At 36.4% G+C, this 24,118-nt stretch overlaps 1 protein-coding gene across 1 annotated transcript in view; it reads left to right on the top strand.

Annotated features, from left to right (window-relative positions):
- SMC5 (structural maintenance of chromosomes 5) overlaps positions 1-23,906 on the top strand; it is a 37,575-nt gene extending 13,669 nt beyond the window's left edge. Inside the window, exons 8-24 of the mRNA XM_062513000.1 lie at positions 2,269-2,340; positions 3,175-3,430; positions 4,606-4,760; positions 7,260-7,373; positions 8,335-8,429; positions 8,682-8,814; positions 9,689-9,862; positions 9,995-10,164; positions 11,551-11,674; positions 12,784-12,906; positions 15,781-15,906; positions 16,535-16,630; positions 17,017-17,121; positions 17,324-17,443; positions 20,190-20,369; positions 20,457-20,552; positions 23,296-23,906. Coding sequence (XP_062368984.1) covers positions 2,269-2,340; positions 3,175-3,430; positions 4,606-4,760; positions 7,260-7,373; positions 8,335-8,429; positions 8,682-8,814; positions 9,689-9,862; positions 9,995-10,164; positions 11,551-11,674; positions 12,784-12,906; positions 15,781-15,906; positions 16,535-16,630; positions 17,017-17,121; positions 17,324-17,443; positions 20,190-20,369; positions 20,457-20,552; positions 23,296-23,433 — 2,277 coding nt within the window. The 3' untranslated portion in view covers positions 23,434-23,906. The remainder of the gene's footprint in view (positions 1-2,268; positions 2,341-3,174; positions 3,431-4,605; positions 4,761-7,259; positions 7,374-8,334; positions 8,430-8,681; positions 8,815-9,688; positions 9,863-9,994; positions 10,165-11,550; positions 11,675-12,783; positions 12,907-15,780; positions 15,907-16,534; positions 16,631-17,016; positions 17,122-17,323; positions 17,444-20,189; positions 20,370-20,456; positions 20,553-23,295) is intronic.
- The last annotated feature ends 212 nt before the right edge of the window (positions 23,907-24,118 follow it).

Raw genomic sequence — 24,118 nt, 5'->3', positions numbered from 1 at the left:
AGAGAGTATATTATGTATGTGGTTATGACATGAACTATTTGTAAAATACCAGACAAATTAAGATGAAATCAGAGGTGTATTGCTGCTTTTTGAACTTTCATGATAGTGCCTTTCTTTCAGGTGCTAAAATTGATTTCCCTCACACATACTTTCAGAAATGGTTTGTTGAAATGTCCTTGGAAAGGAGAATCAGTGCTGGTTGCACTATCAGGAGATAGTTTTGACATAATGTTAAACTGCAAGACATAAACTTAAAATAGCATAAGCTGCTTTTTCTTCATTAGTTCCTCACCTTTTCATAGACTTCTTGAATTTTTTGTAACTTACAATTCTGTATTTGTACAAATACAGGCATTTGGTGAGGATTTCACAGGAAATTATTCTGTAAGCCAGAAAGAGTTGATTTGTTTGAATTTGGCATGAAGGGAAAGCAGTTTAGTATTTTAAGTCTGCTCTATTCTGGATGTACAGACCTGTAGGGACTATAATTCTCTTCAGACCCTTTGCTCCAGTCTCATATCTGTTATCAAATGACTTTAATTCTGACTGCTTCTTGAGATCTTTCTCTTGACATGAGGCTATATATGTGAGAGCAGAAATAACCACCTCTACATTTTGTCTTTCTTGAACTTTCTTGGCAGAAAGCCCAGTATGAAGTTGTAGTTTAGTCTGGAAGGAGCTGAATGGCAAGGAGAGGTGGGAGTAAATCTGGGAATAATATTAATTAATATATCCAGATATTGCAAGACTTTTTCTCCTGTCTCTTTGAGTTAAAACCCTTTCAGTTTCTGGGTTAGATTAAAAAAAAAATTAGTAATACTTTGTGGTTTGAGTGGTATTGCGTAGAATGTGGAAAAAAAGAAACTGACCCATTTTGTAGGAAAAGTTTGATCAAATGTATTTTCAGAGCAAGTTTCTTCAGGCTCTTTAAAGGCATTTGAATAGAGTTAACTATGCAAAGTGATTTTATAGCAATATTTAGTAGTGTAAAGGAGTCTTCTGTGGTTGTACAGTGAAAATCATAATGATTTTCTACATGTCTACACATGTCTTTCACATGTCTACATGTGAACATATAACTGAAAAGACAGTGATAAATGAAAAACAGAATTCCAGTTCCTTACTAGTGTTCTTATTTTGAGAGCCTCCAGAATTGTTTTGTGAACACTGTGCATCACTTTCCTAGGAGAGATCTTCCTCTTCAGGCTGCCTCCCTGACCTCTTTCCAAAGAGAACAGTACTCCAAAGCAGTAAACTGCAAGACCTAGGTGTATTTCTTCTGTGTTGTCTGTATGAAAACCACCTGCTTTTTTGAGGTTGTGGTAGGGAAAATTTCTGCATAGTTTTATTTTCTCCATTTTTGATGCATCATAGTGTTTTCAGAATGACTCTCTGTAGGAAGACGTTTCTTTCTTTCTTGAGAGTGCTGTGTTTGTTTCCATGTCTGCACTGGAACTGACTTGCAGTCCTTCCATCCTTCTGCAGTGTTCCAGTATTCTCTTTGCAGTGCTTCAGCCTTGAGGGTTTAGGGAGGGAGGAATTCAGTTTTCAGAGAAAGGAGAGTGTGCTTCCCCTGTGTTCAGAAGTCAGCTGTGTGAGTGCCTGGGCAACTTGACCTAGTAAAACATGTTCTGAGAAGGGATGTGATTGGGTGATGCCAAGAAATTCCTTCCAATCTATATAATTATTCCACTTAACAGAGGCTGGGGATGGAGAAGGAGATGTATGCCTACACATCAGCCAGCAAGTTTCCAATCTCAGTTGTGTAGGATTTAGCTCTAGCACAATGTGTTTCAGAGGTAGGGTGACTTGGACAAAACCTGGTTTGGCCATTCTTTGCCTAGGAGCTTAAGCCTTGCTTGCTCTTTAGTATCACCTTTCTTTGTGAAGTTGGTTTGGAGAAAGAGGTAAGAACATTCTATAGTTGTAGCCATCTGAATGGAACATTTGTATTGAAATCAAGGATGGAGTTATTTCAATTTCAGATTAGGAACTTTCTCTGTGTGTTATGCCTGAATTTGCAGACATACAGCTGAATGGTTGTGAACAGTACAGTATGTATGCTGTTACACAAGTTTTCACAAATTGGTGAAATTATACATGCTACAGATGCAACTGAGTGAAATGGGTGAGTATGACTTTGTCAAGTAGTAAAATGCAGAGTAAATACTTAGTTATGCATATACAAGATATTGTTCAAAATCTGACTACTTCTTGCAAATATAACTGAATTTATGACTGTAAATTTAAATATCTTGCTGTATGCAGACTGCTGAAATCAGAAATATTTCCCAGAAATGTAAAGAAAAACAAGATGCTTTGGAGATGAAAGATAAACAGGTAAGTGTGTCTGGTTGGTGTCTGATTTTTGTGGATATTTGTTTTTGGTTTTTTTGTCTGCTCTTCTGTTAGCATAGTGGCAAATTTCTATGAAGATGCTGCAAGTGCTTGTAGTCTTTGCTCCCTATAGTACACTGTGTATCTTTAAAATTCAATCAGTAAACCAGGAATTACTAAGGGAGAGGTGTATACTGCATAAAATAAGTTGTCTAATAAAATATACAATGTGTGTATATTAATATACAATGTATATATTGATAGAGATAAACACACACATGCTCTTTGTGATAGGCTTTCCTTGAAAATCTGCAGCCTCTTTAGGGATTCACTCAGCACTTAGCCTGCCCTCTACCTGAGAGGCTGGGTTTACTGCTTCCAAGGATGTACCTCTTGTAAAAGAAACATCCTTGCAAGGATGTGAAACAGTCTCATCTAAACACTTGGTCAAGAAATGTATAAATGAAATGTGTAAGGATGAGGAGTCAAAACTTAAAAGTTATGTTTGGGCTATAGATTATACTTAATCATAGACTAAACTTCAGATGTATTAAGCAACTGTTAAGCAATTTATTAACCTTTAAGGTTCTAATTTTGTGTAAATGAAGGAACTTCAAAAATTGATTTATAGGCTTGATTGTACTTTTGTATATGTTCTTGGACTGCCATAGTGCTATTGGAACTGTGTCATAGTGCTGTTGGAACTGTAACAGATTCTTGGGGTTTGGGTACATGATTATGTCAGCATTTAATTGCAGTTGCACAGGTATCCTAAGTATTTGTTCTAGGTTCTGTATATCAAACTAATTTCTTGTTGGAAATAATTAAAATTTTAAGATTGAAGAAATTAATCAAGCATTCAGAATGAGAAAGGATGAAGAAACAAACAGGCTGAAGAAAATACATCAAACTCAATTAATAATAGAGGAGTGGCAGAATGAACTGGATACAATGGCAGTCTGTGAGAATCTTCAGCCACAAATTGATGCTGTTAATAGCGAGCTGAAAAAACTACAAGAAGAAAGGGCAAATATTGATAATGATATCAGTGATCTAAGAGCAGAAAAAAACAACCAAGAGCGGGAAGAGAAAAGTAAGTTACTTAAAGGGGCCTTTTTTTCAATTAACTTTATTTACTATTTTAATGAATCTACTTGTACTGAATCTACTTGTCCTGCTGTAGTGAAGTAATTCAGGGTGTTTATTCCAAGCCTGGTAGTTGGTTTAAGTGTATAGCAGTCCTCTTTCTTATTACCAGTTTTATTAAAAGTAACAACCACTCTCAAAATTGAGCAGGAAGATTCCAAAGTGACAACTGACCTTAAAACTGTCCTTTAGAGAATCAGTATTTCTGATTTCTGGGTAAGGAGACTTTGGAAGTTTGGAGGTTTGGGGGAATTTTTGTCCTAAAGGAAGATGTGTAGTTAGCAGGTTGTGAGAAACAGACCCAAACCTGATGGAGAAAGCAGTTTGCTTTGAAGAGGCAGTATTTTAGCTACTTCATTTATCATATGCAGTATATTAGCTGCTCATATATTTGTCCTTCTTCGATTAACTTTAGCTAATATTAATTCCCAAATTTCTTTACGGAAGTCTGGGATTTGCAAATAGTCCTTTCTAAGAAGTAATATGAAATTAAAAAATTGAAGCTTGACAGTATTGTGTGCATATTCCTCAGTGAATGTTGCTCATTTTGCACGTACATGTGTGACACTTAACTTGCCATGGAATCCAGGAAGAAACCGAGGTAGAGAGTCCAAGTGACCTGGGGAAGGATACACTGTATATTTTATCTTGAACAGCATAAAATTATCATGTTTTGGTCTCTGTCTCTTTTGAATAGCAGATGCTTTAATGCACAGTCTATTGTCACACATTTTGTTTTTTGCCAGCATGAAATAACACAGATATTTCACATTACTAGTCCTACGGTCTCTTTCCTCTGGGGATGTTTTTGTTTTTAAGTACAAAAGTAGAACAAGTCTTAAAAAAACATTCCTTTAGGGCAAAATTCCAGTATTTTTACTGTGTCTACCATATTTTGATATTCTTTGGTCAAGTTTTTAATTCTGTTTTAGATTTTGAGCTTTAATAGTTCTTAAGATTTCTTCAGAAGTAGCAGTGTCTCAGTTCTGGAAAAAGAAACTTAGTTCTTATCATTTACTAACAACCTTAACTTTGAGGAGTGTAGTGAGTAGATACCAGAAAACGATGGTTGTAATGTGTACTTGCTGAGGACTCTGTTTAAGAAACTACCTTAAATTACAGGAATAATTGATCGCCTTGGACAACTTAATAATATAATGCATATGAAGGAAGAGAACCTTAAAATGAGATTCCGAGACACACACTCTGCTCTTATGTGGCTAAGAAACAACAAAGACAAGTTTAAAAAAACAACTTGTGGACCCATGATGCTTGAAGTAAGAAGATTTACTTGCATACCACTCTGTTAATTGTTAGATTATTTGTGTCTTGCAAGGCTTCAAAAATGACTGGAAGATTTTAAAGATACATCTTGAAATGTCCTGCCAAGTACATGCAGGATATTCATAATTAGAAATCCATAGGCAATAATGTAGTAACTGAGTAAGGTGGGATGGCTCCTTTTCTCCACAAGAATATGCCTGTTGCAGGTTTCCTCTAAGATGCAACCAGTTATTATCCAGTCTTACTACTTAAGTAGTTCTTACTTGCTGCTTAAAAATGCAGTTTTAGTTACCAATTGAGTATCTCATTACAGCACAGCCTGCTCAGCTGTGGTTACTTCTCTCTGTGATCTCAGAGTGGTTTTTTTGTTTGCTCTACTCAGCCATCTAGAGACACAGAAATCTATTGCTAGTTTTGCTTTGTGTTTTGTATTGGTTTGATAGCTGCTGTACTGCCTAGGAATAGCAGGGCTAAATTTTCAAAGGGGGTATTACTTTTTTAGTGCATTCCTCCTCTTGCAGTATGTGTTCTGTGTAATGTGAAGAGGATGAAGATCTCCAGTTACACTTCTTTTCAGAATTGCAAATTTACTTAATAATGTATTTTTACAATTTAAATTAGTATATTAGAATATTTATATACAAATTCTTACACTTTGTGCACATACTAGGACTGCTCAAAATTACTTTTGTTTAGAATAGAATCCTAAGTATTTCTTGTTATTACCAGAACTTTGAATTCTTCCTGAAAGAGCACATCAAATTATTTTATAAATGCTTCAGTAAAGATACCTTGACTTTTGCTTAAGGCCTCATTAACCTCTGTTAATCAATTGATGTGTAGATTTGTTTTCTCTGTGTCAAGGCATAACCCCAGCCGTCAGTCAAGCCCCAGGTGGCCGCACACTCGCTGCCCTATCTGCGGAATTGGGTAGAGAATCAGGAGAGTAAAAGCTTAGACAACTTAGGGTGTGAGATAAAAGACAATTTAATGAGGAAAGCAAAAGCCATGCACGTGAGGAAAGCAAAACAAGGAATGAAGTCACAGTTTCACATGGGCAGACAGGTGTTCAGCCATCTCCAGGAGAGCAGGGCCCCATCACTTGCGGCAGTGATGTGGTGTCTTGGTTTTGGCCAAGGACAAGGTTAAACTTTTGTAATGCTTGAGATGATGTGTGGCTGAGGGGGTGTGACCAGACCCTAATTTGTTCCGTATTTGTTCACCTCATTGCATGGTGAGTGGGGGAAAGGGACTCTTGCTTTTGAGAATGGCATCCCTTTCAGGCTGGGAGAAGTCATAGTGAAGTCAGTAAGTATTTCTTGGGGGCTTTTGGTGTAAATTGTTAGTCTTACACCTTTTATTATTAAAATTGTTTGTTTTAGTTACTGGTTGCTTTCTTATCTTATTGTTGTTTCCAGTAAATTATTCTTATGTCAACCCCTGACATTCACCTTTTTTGCATCCAGTTTTCAACTCCATCCTGTGAGAGCAGGGAGGGGACATGGGGAGTGAGCAGTGCCATAGTTTTAATGGGCCTTCTAAGTTGAAGAACCCCATTCCTAAACTATGACATTTGGGAAGCCATCACTCCAAATGTACCCTTCTCCTTACCCCCACTTTATATACACCAAGCATGATGATCTAGAATATCCCTTTGATCAGTTTGGGTCACCTGTTCTGGTTGTTTCCCCTCAGTCTCCCATGCACCCCTACCCTACCACTGTGGCAACAACAAATGTAGAAAAGGCCTTGGCTCTGTGCTACCTCTGCTCAGAAATAACAATCATTTCTGTATAGTGAACCCTCTGTTCAGCACAAATCCAAAATACAGGCCCGTACTAACCTCTGTGGAGAAAATTAGCTCTACCCCAGCCAAAACCAGTACACTTTGGTATCATATAAATTAGTCTCGTGTACTTAAAAATTCCAGCTTTCAAATTGCTGTTAACTGTACCCAGCCTTTGGCCAACTTGAGATTATTAAATTGTATAGTTCCACGTAATTTTGCCTTTGTGCGTCATGTATAGCGACATAATTACTAGTGAAAGTTAACTGAAAAACACAGTCATTAACATTTCATTCAGATTTGGAGAGCTTCTTCCATTTTAGATATGTGGGGCTTTTTTCTTAGGAGTTCAGGGACACCTCAGCTTGAGGAGTGTAATGTTTTCTGCTACTCATGGAAAAACCCATGCCAGTGCTGGAGCAAAGGCATTAGATGTAAGATGGGGTGGTTGCAATTGTAAGGTCAGGATGGAGCAGAAGAGAAAGAGGTGGATGGCTAAAAATTAAGCATGTTGATCTGTGAGTTGCCATAGGTTTCCTCCCAAGAGAATTGGTTGGAAAAAAAGGCAAGGAAATACATTTTTAAAGACATAGTTCTTGTTTTCATTAAATGTAGGTGTGCATATCATCTTGACTATTTAAAATGTTTTTTGGGAGTAGTAAGTTGAATTGTATTTTATCACTTGCTAATTACCTTTCTTTATTAGATCAATGTGAAAGACAGTGCACATGCAAAATACATTGAAAATCACATTTCGGACAATGACATGAGGGCTTTCGTTTTTGAGAGTCAAGAAGATATGGAAACATTTCTGGTGGAGGCAAGTTGGCACCAATTTTAATAATAAGTACTGAAGTAGGAGCCCTGAACTTGAGAGTCTACCAAGTAAATCTGTATGACAGTGATAAATATCTATATTGAAACAAGTAGACAATGCAAAGTGTTCAAAGATTTTCTTTGTAATTAAGGTCTTCTTAAAGCTTAGACTAACTGGAGGGATGCAAGAATGTTAAGAAAATGTGGTTCTTTAGATTGCCTTCCTTGGAAAGGCAATAATGGCTTAAGCAGAAAATACTGTGTACAAGAAAATGGCTGGAGCAGAAATCTACAAATTTAGTACAAAAATATTCCAATGCTTTTTGACTGAAGAGCCAGTGGCCTCTTTTTGTGACATGCAGTGGTGACATGCAGCAAATCAAGCTCGTATTTTCATAATACTGCTGAAGTGAGAAGATAGCTCCTTTTGAAAGACAGGCAGATGATGCGGAAGGAAAGAAAGGGAAGATAGGGTATTAAACTACCACAATGTTTCCCAACTGGAGTCAACACAACAGTGTACTTAGCGACAAACTGTCCTACAATTTTTGAAGACACATCCACTCTTTGTGGAAACTAACCACTTTTTTATACTTGGACAGTTGTGGTGATATCTCAGGTTCTGGGCTCTTACCTTGCTTGTGTGGCTGTGGAACTCGGTTCAAGACTACTTGAACCAAGTCAACTGATCTTTCACTTATGTGACTAACTGTTTAGACTGAGCACTTGGCTCTGTATTTCTTTGATTGCTTTTATTTTCTATAGCACGTAGTGTTTTCAGAGACATTAATAGAGTTTACTTCTAGAGAACTTCGGTTTTGCTGAGCCAGAGTGAATTTGTGAACTCTTCCAGAGGTCATCAGTTGAAAATAATTCTGACTCTGTGAATCAATAATAAATACTTTATTTGCATATGGTGAATTTTTCTGGTCTCTACCATATAATCTAATATAATCTAAATACAGGTGCGTGACCATCAGAAACTAAGAGTGAATGCTGTATGTGCCCCTGCTGAATCATATGCTGAAAATTTACCTTCAAGACCTATTGAAGAATTACAGTATGTATCTGATTGTATTGGGGAAATAGTTTTAAATGTAGTCAATTTGTTTTGTTGCTATATATATAATATATATATATAATATTATAGTATAATATTGTAATATTCTAATATATATATTAGAATTTTATGTGCAAATCAAATTATCAGTTCAGTTCCGGGTTAGTGGGACTTCTTTCTGACCCTTCAGTAGATTCAGCTTGCTTATCTGCTGAATTTGATTTGTGATTTTTTTTTTTATCTCTTCTTCAGCCGATACGGATTTTATTCATATTTACGAGAGTTATTTGATGCTCCTCCTTCTGTGATGAGTTACCTTTGCTACCAGTACCGTATTCATGATGTTCCTGTGGGAACACAGAGGACCAGAGACATGATCGAAAGGGTAAGGTATCTGAAGAAGCTCAAACGCAACTGTGTGGTGTGGGGTTTTATTTTGGAAATAATTTGGCAAGTAAATATGGAGAACACATAAAATTGCTTTGGCAATTTTATTTATCCTTTTTATTTGCACTGTAGAAGTGGGAACATTTCATTATGGGCTAACATATTGCAAGACATTTTAACATATTCATCAACCTAATTATTCACTAAATGTAATTGATAGAATGTAGCTGATGCTGCATATATAAACTGAATAACATTTTTAGCCAAATGTACCTTATCCTATGGAGATTTTTTGCTGAGTCTGGCTTACTGGACATTTTTTCTGTTTATGTTTGAGTTATGGTAAATCTTTGGTTATTTGTAGTATCCTTTTTGACATGAATCATTGAAAACTAGCAGCTCTGATATTTTTATATCTTCTTTTTTTCCTACGGATGCATTTGCTTGACTAATACATCACAGCTCACTTTATGGTTTCATCTATTAATTCTTGAGTACTTTGTTTCTTTGTTACACAGCATACTTGAGTGACATGTTACCTATCTGAAGCAAATACATAGTCCTTGTTCACTATTCTGTACAAATGCTAGCAGTTTTTTATTGGTGTCTATAATATCTTAACAATCAGACCTGTTTAATTAGTTATGCTGATATCCTCTGACTGTATCTCAGCAGTTCTTTGCTGACCAGTCTGAATTACAAGTACAATACTGCATTAAATTTGGCATCTTTTTGCAAAGATTGTTAATAAGTAGGTCTTGTGTAAGCTGAAGTTTTTCTACTGTGTTTATGGATCACATTTATTCCTTTTTCTGAAAAGTATTGCCTTAAGTAATGCTTTTGTCAGGTTAATATTTTTCTGTATTTCATAGGTTATACATGAAACCAGTCTGAAGCAAATATATACAGCAGATGAAAGATACATTATTAAAGTATCTACTTACACAAAACAAAAACTCTCTAGTAACATGTGCTTAAGGGAGGCACAGTATCTCACTAGTTCAGTGGATACGGATGAAAGAGGACTGCTGGAAAACCAAGGACAGGTAGAAACGTATTTCTGTAACTGTATATGTTGTGAGCTACTACCCATTTTATCATGCATTGATCTGAGCCTGCTTGCACATGTTAGTATGGTATGCAGTAAAATGCTCATTGTCCGTGTTCTTTTATTTCAGGACATCAGGAATACATTAAAGTCATTGGATGCACGTTTGACTGCACTGCTTGACAGACAGAAACTTCTGGAACATAAGGACAATAAGCTCAGACAAGAGAAGAAGGCGCTTTTAGAGAGAGGAAACCGGCGGAGGCAGTTGGAGTCAAAAATTGGTGTGAAGTATGATAGGTATGTTGCCTATGAAAAAAATTTATGATGCTTATGTTATCATTTTAAAAACGAAGATATTTTTGATTTCTCTTACTGAAGTGTGTTTTCACCCTTAAAAAGTAACCAGTAGTTCAGCATCAGGTACAGGTGGTAATCAAGACAATGAAGGTGTTTAGAAATTATGATAGTATCTGACACAACATGTAGCAATGTTCCAGATGATCTTCTGTAATAACATCATCAGATTCCAGTTAAATATCACTGCATGCGTTTACTCAAATACTAGGTTATTGCTCTGACTTTGTAGCACATATCTAGATAATGTGCATAAATGGTACTTAAGTAAGCATGTCTGGGATTAAGTAAGACCCCAATTGTCCATAGTATTATTTACTAAAATACTAAATTACTAATATACTAAAATACTAAAGGACTAATTTACTAAAGGGACACGGTGTCCCTTTCTCTGAGTCCTGAGTTTGCATTCCCATCTGCTCCTGTAGTCCTGTGCTCCTCCTGTGGAGCTTGTGGAGATGGGCATTTCGTGGACTGATGGCTCCTGTGGTGTGCCTGGATGTAGGTAAGGTGCAGGGTATTATTTGGGCTTCGGCCATCTGCTATTGTCTCTCTTGTATATGTGTGCAGGTGAGCTTGTATCAGGTACCCTAACAGAAAACTAAAATTGACATAAGTGACAACCCCTTGATCTCCTGTCACATTGTTTTACAGTTGGGTTCACATGCCCTTTGTATATGCTCAGTGAGTCTCCGTGATCACCTTCTCCATTGTGCCCCTAGAATTACTTCCTGAAGAGATTTGTTTTACAATTTTCCCAGAGGTCTAAGTGAGAATGACCAATTTGTGGTTTCCTGTATCATCCTCTTGGCCTGTCTGGCCGTTTTGAAAAATCTCCAAATGCTTTGCAGCTCACTTAAATGTTGTGGTTTCTCTTCCATGTTCCGAAGGTCCAAAACAAGTGAAAATTCTGTTTTGTGGACTAAGATGATGATTATTTTTTTGGCTAGAATATGTAGCAAGAATTAAGTAAACTTCCTGAACTACCTATATGGTACTGTTGCAAAGAACTGTCAGAAGAAAAGTATCATTCCTTACACTAACTTTTCTGTAATTTGAAATTTACAAAAATAAAGGACTGTACTTGCTCAATGATGCTATTAATAGCCAAAAGCAGAGTTTCTTTAACTGTTACTATTGTTGTTTGTTGTATTTCTTTGGTTTAAAGTGTATTGGCTGGGAGCACCTCCAATATGTTTGGGATGTTTAGGATTACAAATTCCTATTCTTGGTAGCTGTTGGTTTGTCATCAAGTTTAAGAATTTTTGTATTTTTAGTACAATTTATTTTTAATCTCATTAATTAATTAAGTGTTGATTCCTCCCATAGTTTAAGACAGCTGGAACAGGATGCTATTGACCTCGAGAAGGAATTTCAGCTGGCAAATGTAAAGATCAAAGAAATAAATAAACAGAAATCAGAACTTGTTGCTGAATTGATGCAACTCGTGAAGGTATGTATTTTTAAATCAGTATATGTTCCACTGTTACAAGAAGTCCAATTCTTGTAATTTAAGTAAGAGGCATGCAGCATTTGTTACTGCCGGTGTTTTCAAGCTAGCTTTCGTAATTATTAATAATCAATAATTGTGACTTTTCATTTCTCATCTCCTTTTCAATTTTTTTTTTTCAGTTTGTATTTCTGATAATTATTCTAAAAATCACCTAGGAGAGTTTATTTGTTTCAAATTCTCTTATGCCCAACTTCAAACTGTAGAAGCTGTGTTGAAATGACAAATAGTGACGATCTCAGACCTTGGCTCACCATTGTGGTCAGATGATAGTACTCTAAAAACTTTATCTTGTAGGTCCCCTAGATCTACAGTTGAAACCTTATCCTCCCTTTTATTAAGGGAGAGGATTCCTTTTGTATTTATATACTGATCATGAATAACTTGGCAAACAGTTGCTTTCAGTGGCCCATAATTGTAGCTACTCCTTAGACAGTAAACAGTCTCTTGATGCTTTTGAAGCCTCTGGACTGTTCCTGAGACACCTTGTTTGGAAAAAAACCTAAACATCTTAATGTTGTCACACCAGATTCTAGTGGTCACTGAAGTCTGTTACTTAATTTCCCAAACACAGCCTTGTTTAGTTGTCATGTGCTGTTCCAGTTAAGACATCAGATATAAGAGTTGCTGTACATCTTGTCAGTCCAACTGGATTGTCATTATAAGATGCGTATATGTTTTGTGGGGTTTTTTTGACCTTTTTCTATCTCTGTGTGACATTTGATGTCCACCAAAATCCATGTGTTGGTATGTAGTGAAGGGAAAGAGAATGGGGGGAGGGAAGGTTGATGTAAAATTGTGGGTTGAAAGTGTGTGTGTATTTATATATATTTGGTTGAAATGATACATGTATAGATACTTAAAAGTACATGAGGACTATACATTTTGAAGACCTTGGGTCACCACTTTTCATGGAATTTGGCAGCAGTATTGATGAGCTGAATGTGGTGTGAGATTGTATGTTATGACTAGAAGGATGGGTAGTTTCTAAAGTAGTAATTATATCAGTTTTGAATCTGGTGAAAAAAACCCTGCTGTTTTCCTGTGTGTAGAGGATCATACCACTGAACATCATGAAAATGGCTTTGACTCTTCAGATGACCAGAGCTACTGCTGAGAAGAACAAACTACAGTCAGAGTACAAAGCAGGAACCGTACAGCTAAGAGCTGCACAGGTAACAGTATTTATGAATACTCGGGTATCTGCTATGAAAAAGTCTCACTGGGAAGCCTGTCTGGTGTTGAAAAGGATGCTTCTGTGTCTTTATTTAGAAGTGGCTGTTAGTACTGCTAAATATTTAGCCTTGATTTCAGTAGTTTGACTCCAACCTGCTCATTTAAAGCAGAATTGTAGCTTTGCCATGCTCAATTAAGACAGCTAAGCTGCTGTGAAAAGGTGCCGCTCAGTCATCTTACCCTGGATCTTTTTATTGTATTAAAATGTGTATAAACTTTTATTTAACTTCGGTGTTACTCAAAGGATTGCTGTCTTCTGAGTCTGTTTGTAAACAAGCTCCAACCCACATGGGAAATACAAGCTTAAGATGAACCGGAAAATGCAGCAGCATAATGGAGCTATTTTACCTTTCTTTCACAGTGTTTCTTCATACTGCAATAAATACCTTTCTTGGAGGACAGAAAAGAGACTGAATGGTCCTTCTTTTGATAGATTGTACTAGGAAGCTATGCTCTTGTTCAGAAGTTAGTTCCACAGCAAGTGCACGTTTTTAAGAGCAGAGGATGCTCCCATTGCTTGTGGATTGCTGCAAAGGTCAATTTTTTTATTTGTGTAGTAGTACAATCTTCCAGTGCACTGGGGAATAAACTGTCTTACTAGAGGATGGTAAGTTAGAGATTTTTCCTTGTCTTGCAAGAGTTCAGTCAACTATGACCTAGTAATTCAGTTTGATAATAAAGATAAAAGTGAAAATTGGAAAACAGCTTGAAAGGCTGGAGGTAGTCATTTTGCATGGATGGGTACTTCCAAAAAGAGTGGTCTTAGCATGTAGTTAGAAAGCCACTCAAATTATAGTTACAATCACTTGGAGGAAAATTAGGCAGAGGAAAACTTTTTAAGAGGAGCAGAAAGTAACTTGAACACAGAGACAAGTCCAGCATGTTACTTAGGAAACCACTTTTGCATAAGTTCTTACACATGATGCATCTTTTAGTCAGTTTATCAAAGTTCAGTAAAAATAATTTAATTGCTGGAGCTCAGTAAGGAGTAAGATTGTATTTCAAAGCCATGAACCTCGTGTCAGTGATGTGTATTGTTACTTTAATGTTGCTAGTTGTCTCTGCACGCATATTCATCATTTAGGGAGTAGCTTGGGCTGGTACATAGTTAGATGTTTGTTAAGATCAGTAGACAGGATTTGTGATTTGAAACATTCTGATAATTCTTAAAATTTGTCTACTTCCTAGTAAAACGTGTCTATGAGTCAAGTGGAGCCTCATTGAGGCTCTCTCAGGAAACCAACAGGAACATTAACATTGCCACATATTCTTTAATATACAGAAGAAATAAGGAAGCAAAACTTGTGTTGTTGTTTTTTTTTAATATTTGTCTAAATTTTATTTTTCATGTGGGCATTGATAGTAAACTGGCAAAGTCAAGTGAAAATTGAAACTTGTTGATCTTTCTGTGCATTTATTCTAGTACATACTTTCATAGTTGCATCAAATATCTATCACTTTTTTGTTTTTCTGTCACATACTGAAGTTTGTCCTGCCAAATATGTGTTTTCCTCTTCACTGAAGAGTTTTACTTACCTTAGCTTGGACCAGGCATATTCAGGATTGAATCTGTTTCAGATTTTAAGTGTCTACAGATCAACTTGAATTTTTTTTTCATGCAGCTCTTCAGAGCTCCCTTCAACTGGCAGCTTTATATACAATTGAGATTCCCCACTTCAAATGATTCAGAATTGATTTGGGCTCTGGAAATGAACAAACATATAAAATATATGCTTCTTGTAGAAAAAAAATTATGGGTGCCTCTCATGGGATCTTTTGCCTTCATTATAATGTCAAAATATTTCACATGAAGCCAGTTGACTTTGTTGAATTTTTGGAATCCAAAATACCAATACAGGCCATATGCAAATAACCAGTGGAACATAACTATTGTGCTGTACAGTTGTACTTAGGCTAATTCAGTACAGCTTGAGATCTTGGCTGCAAAGAAAAGGAGGGACATCTTCCCTTTACTATTCTGTCTGTACAGCTCTTGCAACTGTCCTTGCAACCAACGTGACATTTCCCTCCTTTGCAATAGACTTTGTGAAGTAGAAAAGGGTGGTCTAAAAAAGGCTTCTAAAAATTCTCCAACCTTTCTGAAAATACCAATGCAGTATATAGAAATATTTTTACATTGTGTTTGTGGAGATTGTGAAATGCTTATCTGTAATGCAGAGATGTATTTTGTAGTGCTTGGTGGAGAGGGAGGGAAGAGCAGGTTTTTTTAAGTTGATGCCTGGTGAGAACAGCAGTCCTGACTCTTGTGAGTGTGAGATGATCATTAATGATCATACCAATTAGTACTGCTTCTGTTGTATTTAGTAAATAAAGATCAGTTGCAGAAAGTAATGAGAGTGACTATCAATGTCTGTGTCCTGTATTAAAACTCTGGAACAAGCATTTCTCTAACTGTATGATTTCCAAATGAAAACTGATTTTTTTTTCACCACTGGAGGGCTCCTGTATTTAGCTGAAGTTCACAACAGTAAAACTTGGGAAGGTAACTCTTGAATCTATGTTCCAGCTTTTTAAGCTGAGAGAAAATAAATTTAGCTATGTCCACAGAACTTGCTTTTGATCAGTTTGCCTTGGCATCTGTTGACTTGATGAGCAGAGAGGTATAATGAGTTCTGTTAGTTGAAGAAAATTTTTTGATATTTTAATAGTCTGGTTTAACCTACTTTTACGGCTTCAGATGTGACTTGTTGGTAGTGTGCTAGTGTTATCTCTGGCAATTCACAATAATATTTTTAAAAAAATGTGATTTTTGAAGTATCTTTTATCTTTTTTCTTTCTAATATTTCTAACAGCAACGTTTTCATGAACTGGATAATAGGAAGCAACTTCTCTATGAGAAGTGTGTGGAATTGATGAAACAAGCTCGACATGTCTGCAGATTGGGTCCAGATCAAGATTTTCCAGAAGAATTTCAAGTTGTATGTACAAAAATAAATTTTCATTTACCTCCTGAATATCTAGCTTCACCCACAAGGTATATTGTGTATTTTTTTATTAGAAAGGCTCCCAGTAAAGGATCTCATGTACTTCTGTTATTGTCATTTAAACCACCTTTAAAATTGTGCTGAGATACCCTTTGATTACCACTTTGTTTTGTACACAGGGAAGAGAAAATTAGATATGTGATACCAATTGAAATCCACAGTCTCGTGTTCACAGAAATAAATAGAGGCTGTATTTTTCTACCTTCCTGCTCTAATGGAGCAACACAAAAGAACTGAGGTCTGGACACAGTCAGTCTCATGGAAGTATTCATTCCTAGAAGTACTCAAGCATGCCTTCTCTAGCATAGTCCATATCTTACACTGAATCTCCAAGTCACAACTCATTTTGTATCTTAATCATGTAACAACACTTCCAACCTTCTTTATCTGTCCAGAATGGATGGATAGTGAGGGAATTTTGCTATGTTAAATTTTGAGTAACACCTTGATTGAAAGTGACAGAATAGTTTATGATTTTTCCTTTTTTTTTTTTTTTTTTTTAAGAAAACTTGAGTCCGTCATTAGCATTGCTTTGCAACATGTGCAATCCTTTGTCTTGCAGGCTTTTCAGACTCTTCCAGACACGTTGGAGGAAATTGATGCTTTTCTGAATGAAGAGAAAACCAGGGCTTCCTGTTTCACAGGCCTCAGTGCTTCGGTATGTTCACTGCTTTCCCTTCCCTTCCACCCACATTATACTTGTTTCACACTCTGTGCTCTCTTGATACCATAAGCTAGACAGTAGGAATAATGCCTACTAAAAATTAGTAGGCATTTACTAAAAGTAAGTGCCAGATTCTGCCTCTACTCAGATTTTAAGTAGTTTCTTTAAAAAAGGTGCCTTTAAAAAAAAAAGTTGCAATAATCTGAGAGAAAAAAAGCTTTACTGTTTCATTGCTTTAAAGCTAGAAATCTGTCTTGTTTAATATGCAGTGCAGTAGTCTGTATAATTGTGTCTGAACAGTATTGGTGCAGTATGGTATTTTTACAGTCAGGTTAGAATTAACAGGTATTTTGCTGACTGCTTATTTTTTATGCTGGCAGGTTGTTGAAGAGTACAATAAGCAAACACAAGAAATACAGCAGTTGACAGACTATCTAGAAGGAAAGAAAAATGAGCTGAATAACTACAGGCAAAACATTTCACAGGTAATAGCTCGAGTTATCACTTCTGTATCATTATTATAATTCTATGTCGTTGTAGGAGTGTATGTACAGAAATAAACAGTAACATTTCAGATTGTTTTGAGTTGTTAACTTCCCTAATTGTGATATTTTTTCAATGTAAATGCTATCTCCAAGGGAAAATTCAGTTCTTAAGTTCATTTTACATGGATATGTCTACTTCTAGGTCAAAGAAAAGTGGCTAAACCTCTTACAAGTGATGATTGAACAAATTAATGGAAAGTTCAGTAAGTTCTTTAGTTCAATGCAGTGTGTTGGTGAAGTTGACCTTCACATGGAAAATGAGGTATGATTGATTTGTCATCTAACATTCATATTTTCTTGCATAATGTTTTGGTCATATATTGCTAGAGAAAAATAACAAGTTGTTATGTGGAGATGTTATTTTTAAAAAACACTGAACTTTTGGAGTACTAGAACTGACTTACCAGTCTGATTGAAGCCAAGTGAATCTTTATCCAGATTAGGACTTCACCTCCTGACTTTTGGAATGGACCTGCAATTTATAGAGCTTGGTTAGAAACATTGTATTTATTCAGCTGTTCCTCAGATTTTTGAAGGTCATGATTTAATTCTGCATTTTAAGCTAATTTTTGTCCTCTCTTATCATCTAAGTCTTCTAGTAGGAGGTGTTGTATTGAATTGGCTCTACATGTAGTTTCAGCTGGAAACTGTTTCAGAACTGTCTGTTCTGAAAGCAGCCGTCATTTGGCCCATTCTGTTACCTTCTCAGTAACCTTAAGGGTTTACCTGTGGTAAAGAGTTTAAAGCATCAGTAGAACTTGTGGAGAAATATTCAGTGCAATGAACCAAAGAGGGAAATCTGGTATTTTGTTTTAAATTGATCACTGAAATGATGATGTCAAGACTTGGATATGTTAACACATAGACTACAGAAAGTTAACACAATAATTTTTTTCTGGCTTTTTTGCTGTTGTAAATTGCTCATGCTGCTTTTCTTAAAATAACAGTGCCAATTATTGTTCAGGGCAGAAGAATGACTGACAAGGCCCTTTATATGTACTGCATGAACATGTTTACCTGGAAACTAATAATATGAAACAGTAGAACATTAAAACATAGATTTCTCAGGTCTTTGGATAATTACCTCGACAGATCTATATTACACAAAAAGTGTCTTTTAGATAAAAGTATGTTGTGGTGAGAGAACACAGAAGTAACAGTAAAGCAGTTTAAAAGCAAAAGGTGTGTGGAATGTCTTTCTGGATCTCTTCTTTGGAAGATCTTGCTTTTCTAGAGCAAAGATGTCAAAATAGTTTTAAGAGATTAGCTAGCAGTACTGTACCAGTGAGTAAAATTTCTTTCCTCAATGGGTCAATGGCTACAGTATAGACGGGTGGATAATCTCTTGTCAAGTTTGTATTCCTTACTGGTCTCTGTAGGAGAACCTTTTGCCTCACCTGTGGATATGAAGAGAGAGACTCTTGAGGTATAATTACTTTTTATTAGAAACATTTCTGTAACACTGAAGTTCAAGCCTCTTTTAGTATGCCTTATAAGAATCTTGAGATCTCTGATGTCCTTGGTGACACTACCTACCTGCTGTCACAATTGGATAATAGGAGGAATTGGACACTAGGAGGAACTTCTTTGCAGAAAGGGTTATTAAACATGGAATGGACTGAGGAGGGAGTTAATAGAGTCACTGTCCCTGGAGGTGTTTAAGGAATGACTGAACAGAGCACTCAGTGCCATGGTCTATTTGCCACGCTGGTGTTTGGTCATAGGCTGGGCTCTGATCTCAGAGGCCTTTTCCAGCCTAAGTGTTTCTGTGTTACCGTGTGAAACGCTTCACTGGGATCTTCCTTAACATCCTAGCAGAAGCCTCTGTGAACAGTTTCCTTGGTAACACTTAATGGCCAAAATTTATACTGCTAGCCATAACCATCTCATTCCTTGATTATTCACCACAAGGAGTTTTGAGCATAATTTTTGTCAGTTTTTGGAACATCTGTCAGTTATACAAATTGGCATTCAAAATAGTGTGGCAGTAGTCAAGGTTTGACTGATGCCATCATGGTTGTGTTGCACATGAATCTTTTTTATTTTATTTTGCTAGCCTGTATCTTGTTTACTTTTTCAAACTTAGTTTTGCTAATGCATCTGAAATTATAGTGGGCTTGGAGACCTTAGATTTTGGGTTTTATTTCTCCTTACCTGGAGTTGTAATCAGAACAACTCACAGAGTCACAGATAAGTTGGAAGAACTCACAAGGATCATCAAGTCCATCTCTTAAGTAAATGGCCCATACAGGGATTGAACCCACAAATTTAGTGTTGTCAGCATCATGCTCTGACCAACCAAGTGAACCCTGTGGCCACTGGACACAACTTCAGGAATAATAGAGAGTACTCTAAAGATTTATTTTTCATCTTAGCATGATTGCATTTCATTGCATGATCCTTCTCTTGAACCACACCTGTTATCCTGATACCTTGCATCATAGGCTGAGGCTGCTGACAAGTTTCACTTTCCTGTTAAAGAAAAGCCAGGGTTGGAGTCCATGTGTGTGGTTTTCCTGTTGAAGTATGAAAAAGAAATGGCTGTCCTGATGGATTTTGAGCTGCTTGCACTTGAAGAGGTTCAGATTGGTGCTCAACCTACACACACCACCATTACTCCACTGTTCAAACTGATAGTATCCTAAGGCATTTTTTTCTGATTAATGACATTTACTGGGGAATTGCTTTCTTCTTTTTCTGTCCAAGATTTTTATTTTCCTGTTGTTCTTACTGCATATGAAGCCTTTCTCAACAGGAATTAACAAATCATAGTCATGGAAAGGGAATAGTATTGGAAATTCTCCAGCGAAATCAGGCAAGAGTGAAGGAAAACAGATGAAACAGAATTAATATATAGATGAACCAAAATTATTATATTGATTTTGAGTTGAACTTGAGTAGCTGGTAAACCCATGTACATTTGTGTAAATGTCCTATAGCTTGCATGTCATCATAAAATAAGCTATAATACAAAGAAAATGAGTTTTAAAAGATACTGGCTTTCACAGGAGGAGTATGAGAAGTATGGAATTCGTATTAGAGTCAAATTCCACAGTAGCACTGAACTTCATGAATTGACTCAGTATCATCAGAGTGGAGGTGAGAAAACTGTTTCCACAATGTTATACCTGATGGCTCTGCAAGAACTCAACAGATGTCCTTTCAGAGTTGTTGATGAAATAAATCAGGTGAGAATCAACAGTGTAGTATTGCTCTTTCTGTATACAGATGCTTATGACGTACTGGAGAGAACATACTTTTTTTTTTCTTTTCAGGGAATGGATCCAATGAATGAGAGAAGAGTTTTTGAAATGGTTGTGGAAACTGCTTGTAAAAAAATGACATCTCAGTACTTCCTCATTACACCAAAGGTGTGTGGCAGAAAATGAAATAAGTTCAAAGTGTGGGAGAACTGGATTTTGTGTGATAATACACCAATAAACACTGTATAACCTACCTCTGTTTCACCTAAGAACTTCGGATTAAAGAGAGGATTTTTACATTTTAAGGACAGTCAGGCAAGAATTCAGACAACTTAGACAAAGGCTCATCTCCTCAGAAACCCACTCTGGAGTTGTGGTCTCACTGGATGCATCATGTGTTAAGCACCAGTGGACAGGGTTACCATAGAAAAGGCTGTAGGTTTATGCCTCTAGCTAACATAGAATTCAGACTGCAGCAGAGACCTACTTCCAGACAAGTCAGATGATGATACCTGGAGACAGAGAGGCTAATGCTGCTGACATCAGAAGATCCAGAAGAGTCCCACATGATTACTTGAGTAGTTTTCCTGTATTAATTTGAGACTTGGTGGCTCAGAAAGGGTGAGATCTGTGCTCTGAGAGTGACCAGTTTAATTGTAATCTTTGGTCAAAATTTATAAAAAGGTAGTTGACTTGTTAAGCAGTGATGCAGTACCAAGTTTTGAAAGGGCTAATAGGGTGGCTATTCACCTGTACCATTAACAGAGGCTAATGTTCAGCTTGATCCAAGATAAATTGCAACAGTAAAGGTTACTTGTACACCAGGAAGACAAGCAGTCAGTAGTGCCCTGGTTTTTTTCAAGATACCGCTTCTGTATCCTGTTACACACTGTATTTTAGAAAGTCTGGCTGGTATGTCCTGTTTTTTCACTAAATAGCAATTGATGGGTCTCTGTAAAGCCACTTCATAGCAATTAACTTATGGAAGAAGATGGAAGGTAATGCTTGTTGTTCCTTCTGGTCTTGCAGTATGCTTACCTCCGTGCAGTTTGGTCATTTCCTGACCACATTACTTCTTCGTTGTTCTGTGTTACCTATTCCCTTTTGTCTTCTTGTGATTCCTCTCCTTATTGAATCACCTTTTCTGTGCGCTCTCCTACTTAGAGAAAGAACAAAATTATTTGGATGTTGAAAGACAGATATCTCAGCTAATGCCACCCAAATTTAAGGAGTTGTAGAAAATTGCTGTCTGCGGTTCAGTGTCTGTTGTAAAAGTTGAGTCTGGTTTCAGATTACTAAGAATTGAGACAGGGAAAAATTGAGTATGCAGAGCTAACCAGAAAAATCAAAATAAAAATGAAAAATCAGAATTTAAAAAATCTCAGAACTTTAAAGAAGTGAAAAAAGTCAACATCATGGTGAGAGGAAACTCGAGGACTATGTTGCAGCACTATTCAGCAACAAAAAAGTGTTATGAAGAGGTAGCTGAAGATATTCTTTGTGCCTCCTTCTCTCTTCCCTCCACAAGCAGATGATAGACAAGTTATAATGGCCTGTTGCAAGAAAAAATGAGTGAGAGAGCACACTGTGTAAAGGTTTAGTTGATTGAGAGTGTTTGTGTTAGAGGATGATTAAAAGACTGCATAGAGCAGGCTGAGAAGGCCAGACTCTGCTGTTCATGGCTTACCTGAGGTTCCTGAGCCTGTGCTATATGTCACCACGTAGTAGAAAGCACATGTGAAATCACCTACCAGAAAGTGTAACTAACAATGTGTTGTACTAAGCCAGTTCCATGTGTGTACCCAGTGGATGCAGGAAAAACTGCTACCCTTTTTTTTAGTATGTTGACATGTCCCCAATTGTTTTTGTTTTTTTTTTTTTAAGCAAGCTGCAGAGGGGAATGGGTATAAATTAATATGCAGTAAAGTTGTTTGGGGATATTGTATTTCAAATAGTTGTGATTTGCTGTCGTAATGAGTAGATGAACTGAATATTAGAAGTGGGTTGGAAAATTAGTATTTTAATACAAATCTGTGGTGAAACAAATTACATTTGTTAAACATACAGATAATCACTGTGTTGGGAGGTAATCCTTTTTTTCTGTAAAGAAAGACTGGAATTCTAAATCACCTTAGGTTAGTTAACATATTGGAAACAGGATTCATTTGAGTACATACAAACATAAAATTTTGTATTTAAGTGGAAAAAATCAACATCAGCATCTGGTGTAAGGCATAAATGCTAAATGACTGGGGAGAGTGATGTGACAAGTTGAGCATCAGTTCCAGGTAAATTGCTCCATGTCATCCTGAGCACTGCTTGTAATCCTACAGTTTGCATGACATCTGTATGCTGGACTTGTGTTTGGCAAGGTTTGGATTGTCCAGCTTTGGCTGTTACACTTCAGAAAAGTAGTACAGTGGCTGGAATTATTCCAGAAGGTAGCAGTGCAACTTGGAAGTAATTTTGATTGTTCTGAGTTTCTACTACTCATGGAAATTGCTAACCTTGCAAGAGGACAAGGCTAAAAAGAGACATAGATTTATTTGGGTACAATTAATGTCTCCTGTCCTGCCATGGGGAAAAAAGGGAAAAACATTATTCTGTGCCCACAGAGGAGTGGAGTTATGCTCTGGATACAGCAAAAAAAGCAATGAAATCAATGGCAGCAAAAAGATACAGATTAGATATGAAGATTTTCTTCTGATAAGAATAGCGATGCATAGAAATTGGCTGAAGAACAAGTCCCTTTGAGGGGGTTTCTAGGAACAAATACACTTAATTTCTCTGGCTGTAATCCTAGTGTAGTAATGGTTTTGAGATCTAAGGTTTTTCGTAGATTTTACTCAGCTTTTTTAGATAATGGGGAACATCTAGATATTCTGACTTCGGTTTCTGTGTTTTTTACCAGCTCCTGCAGAATCTCAATTATAATGACAAGATGACTGTGCTGTTTGTCTACAATGGACCTTTTTTGGTGGAGACAGACAAATGGAACATGAAGCGTTTCAAGAAACGGCAACAGCGGCTTTCAGAGTTTAATAAATAGTTGATATAGGTATAGATACATAGTTCTGCAGGAATATTTTATATATCTTTCTTGAAACATCTGGCTTTCAAGAATTCAGAAATTGTCCAAGGGGAAAACCCTCAAAGAATTGGTAATTAAGAACTTTGCTTCTTTAAAACATACACAGATGTTTGACAGATTTGAAATGCATGATTTTCTTTTTTCAAGGCTTTCATAGTGCTTACTTTCTCCAAGTAACCTACTTTTCTCAGTAGTAGGTTTAAATACAAATTTTTTTGTTTTTCTATTCTGTCAGTTAATACGGCAGCAGAAGTGCAGGTAATTCTCATAGATTATCCTGGACTTATTCTCTGACTGTTTTTTTGGAGGTTGGGTTTTTTTTCCAAAAAATTGGAATTCTCTTTTGGTAAATAATTTTACTTTACCACAGATGTGGCTGTTAGCCCATTTTCCTATTGAAATGAAATTTTAACAAATTAATTTGGATGATCTGTAGAAAAAGAATAGTTTGTAATGGTTTGTTTTGTAAAAATAAACCTGAAATTATTATAAATTATATGATTCTATGAATATTTTATTGTTGAATAAATACTTTCTCTCAAAATTATTAAATAAATATAGTGACATTTTATTTTGTATTGTTTGAAGAATGAGGTGTTTCTAGCAAGTCTCTTAGCAAGGAGACTAACAGAATTCCAGGTCT

Source organism: Cinclus cinclus, chromosome Z, assembly GCF_963662255.1.
Source record: "Cinclus cinclus chromosome Z, bCinCin1.1, whole genome shotgun sequence".
Lineage (NCBI taxonomy): Eukaryota > Metazoa > Chordata > Aves > Passeriformes > Cinclidae > Cinclus > Cinclus cinclus.
The sequence above is the reverse complement of the archived record's forward strand: the minus strand, read 5'-3'. Positions and strand labels throughout refer to the sequence as shown.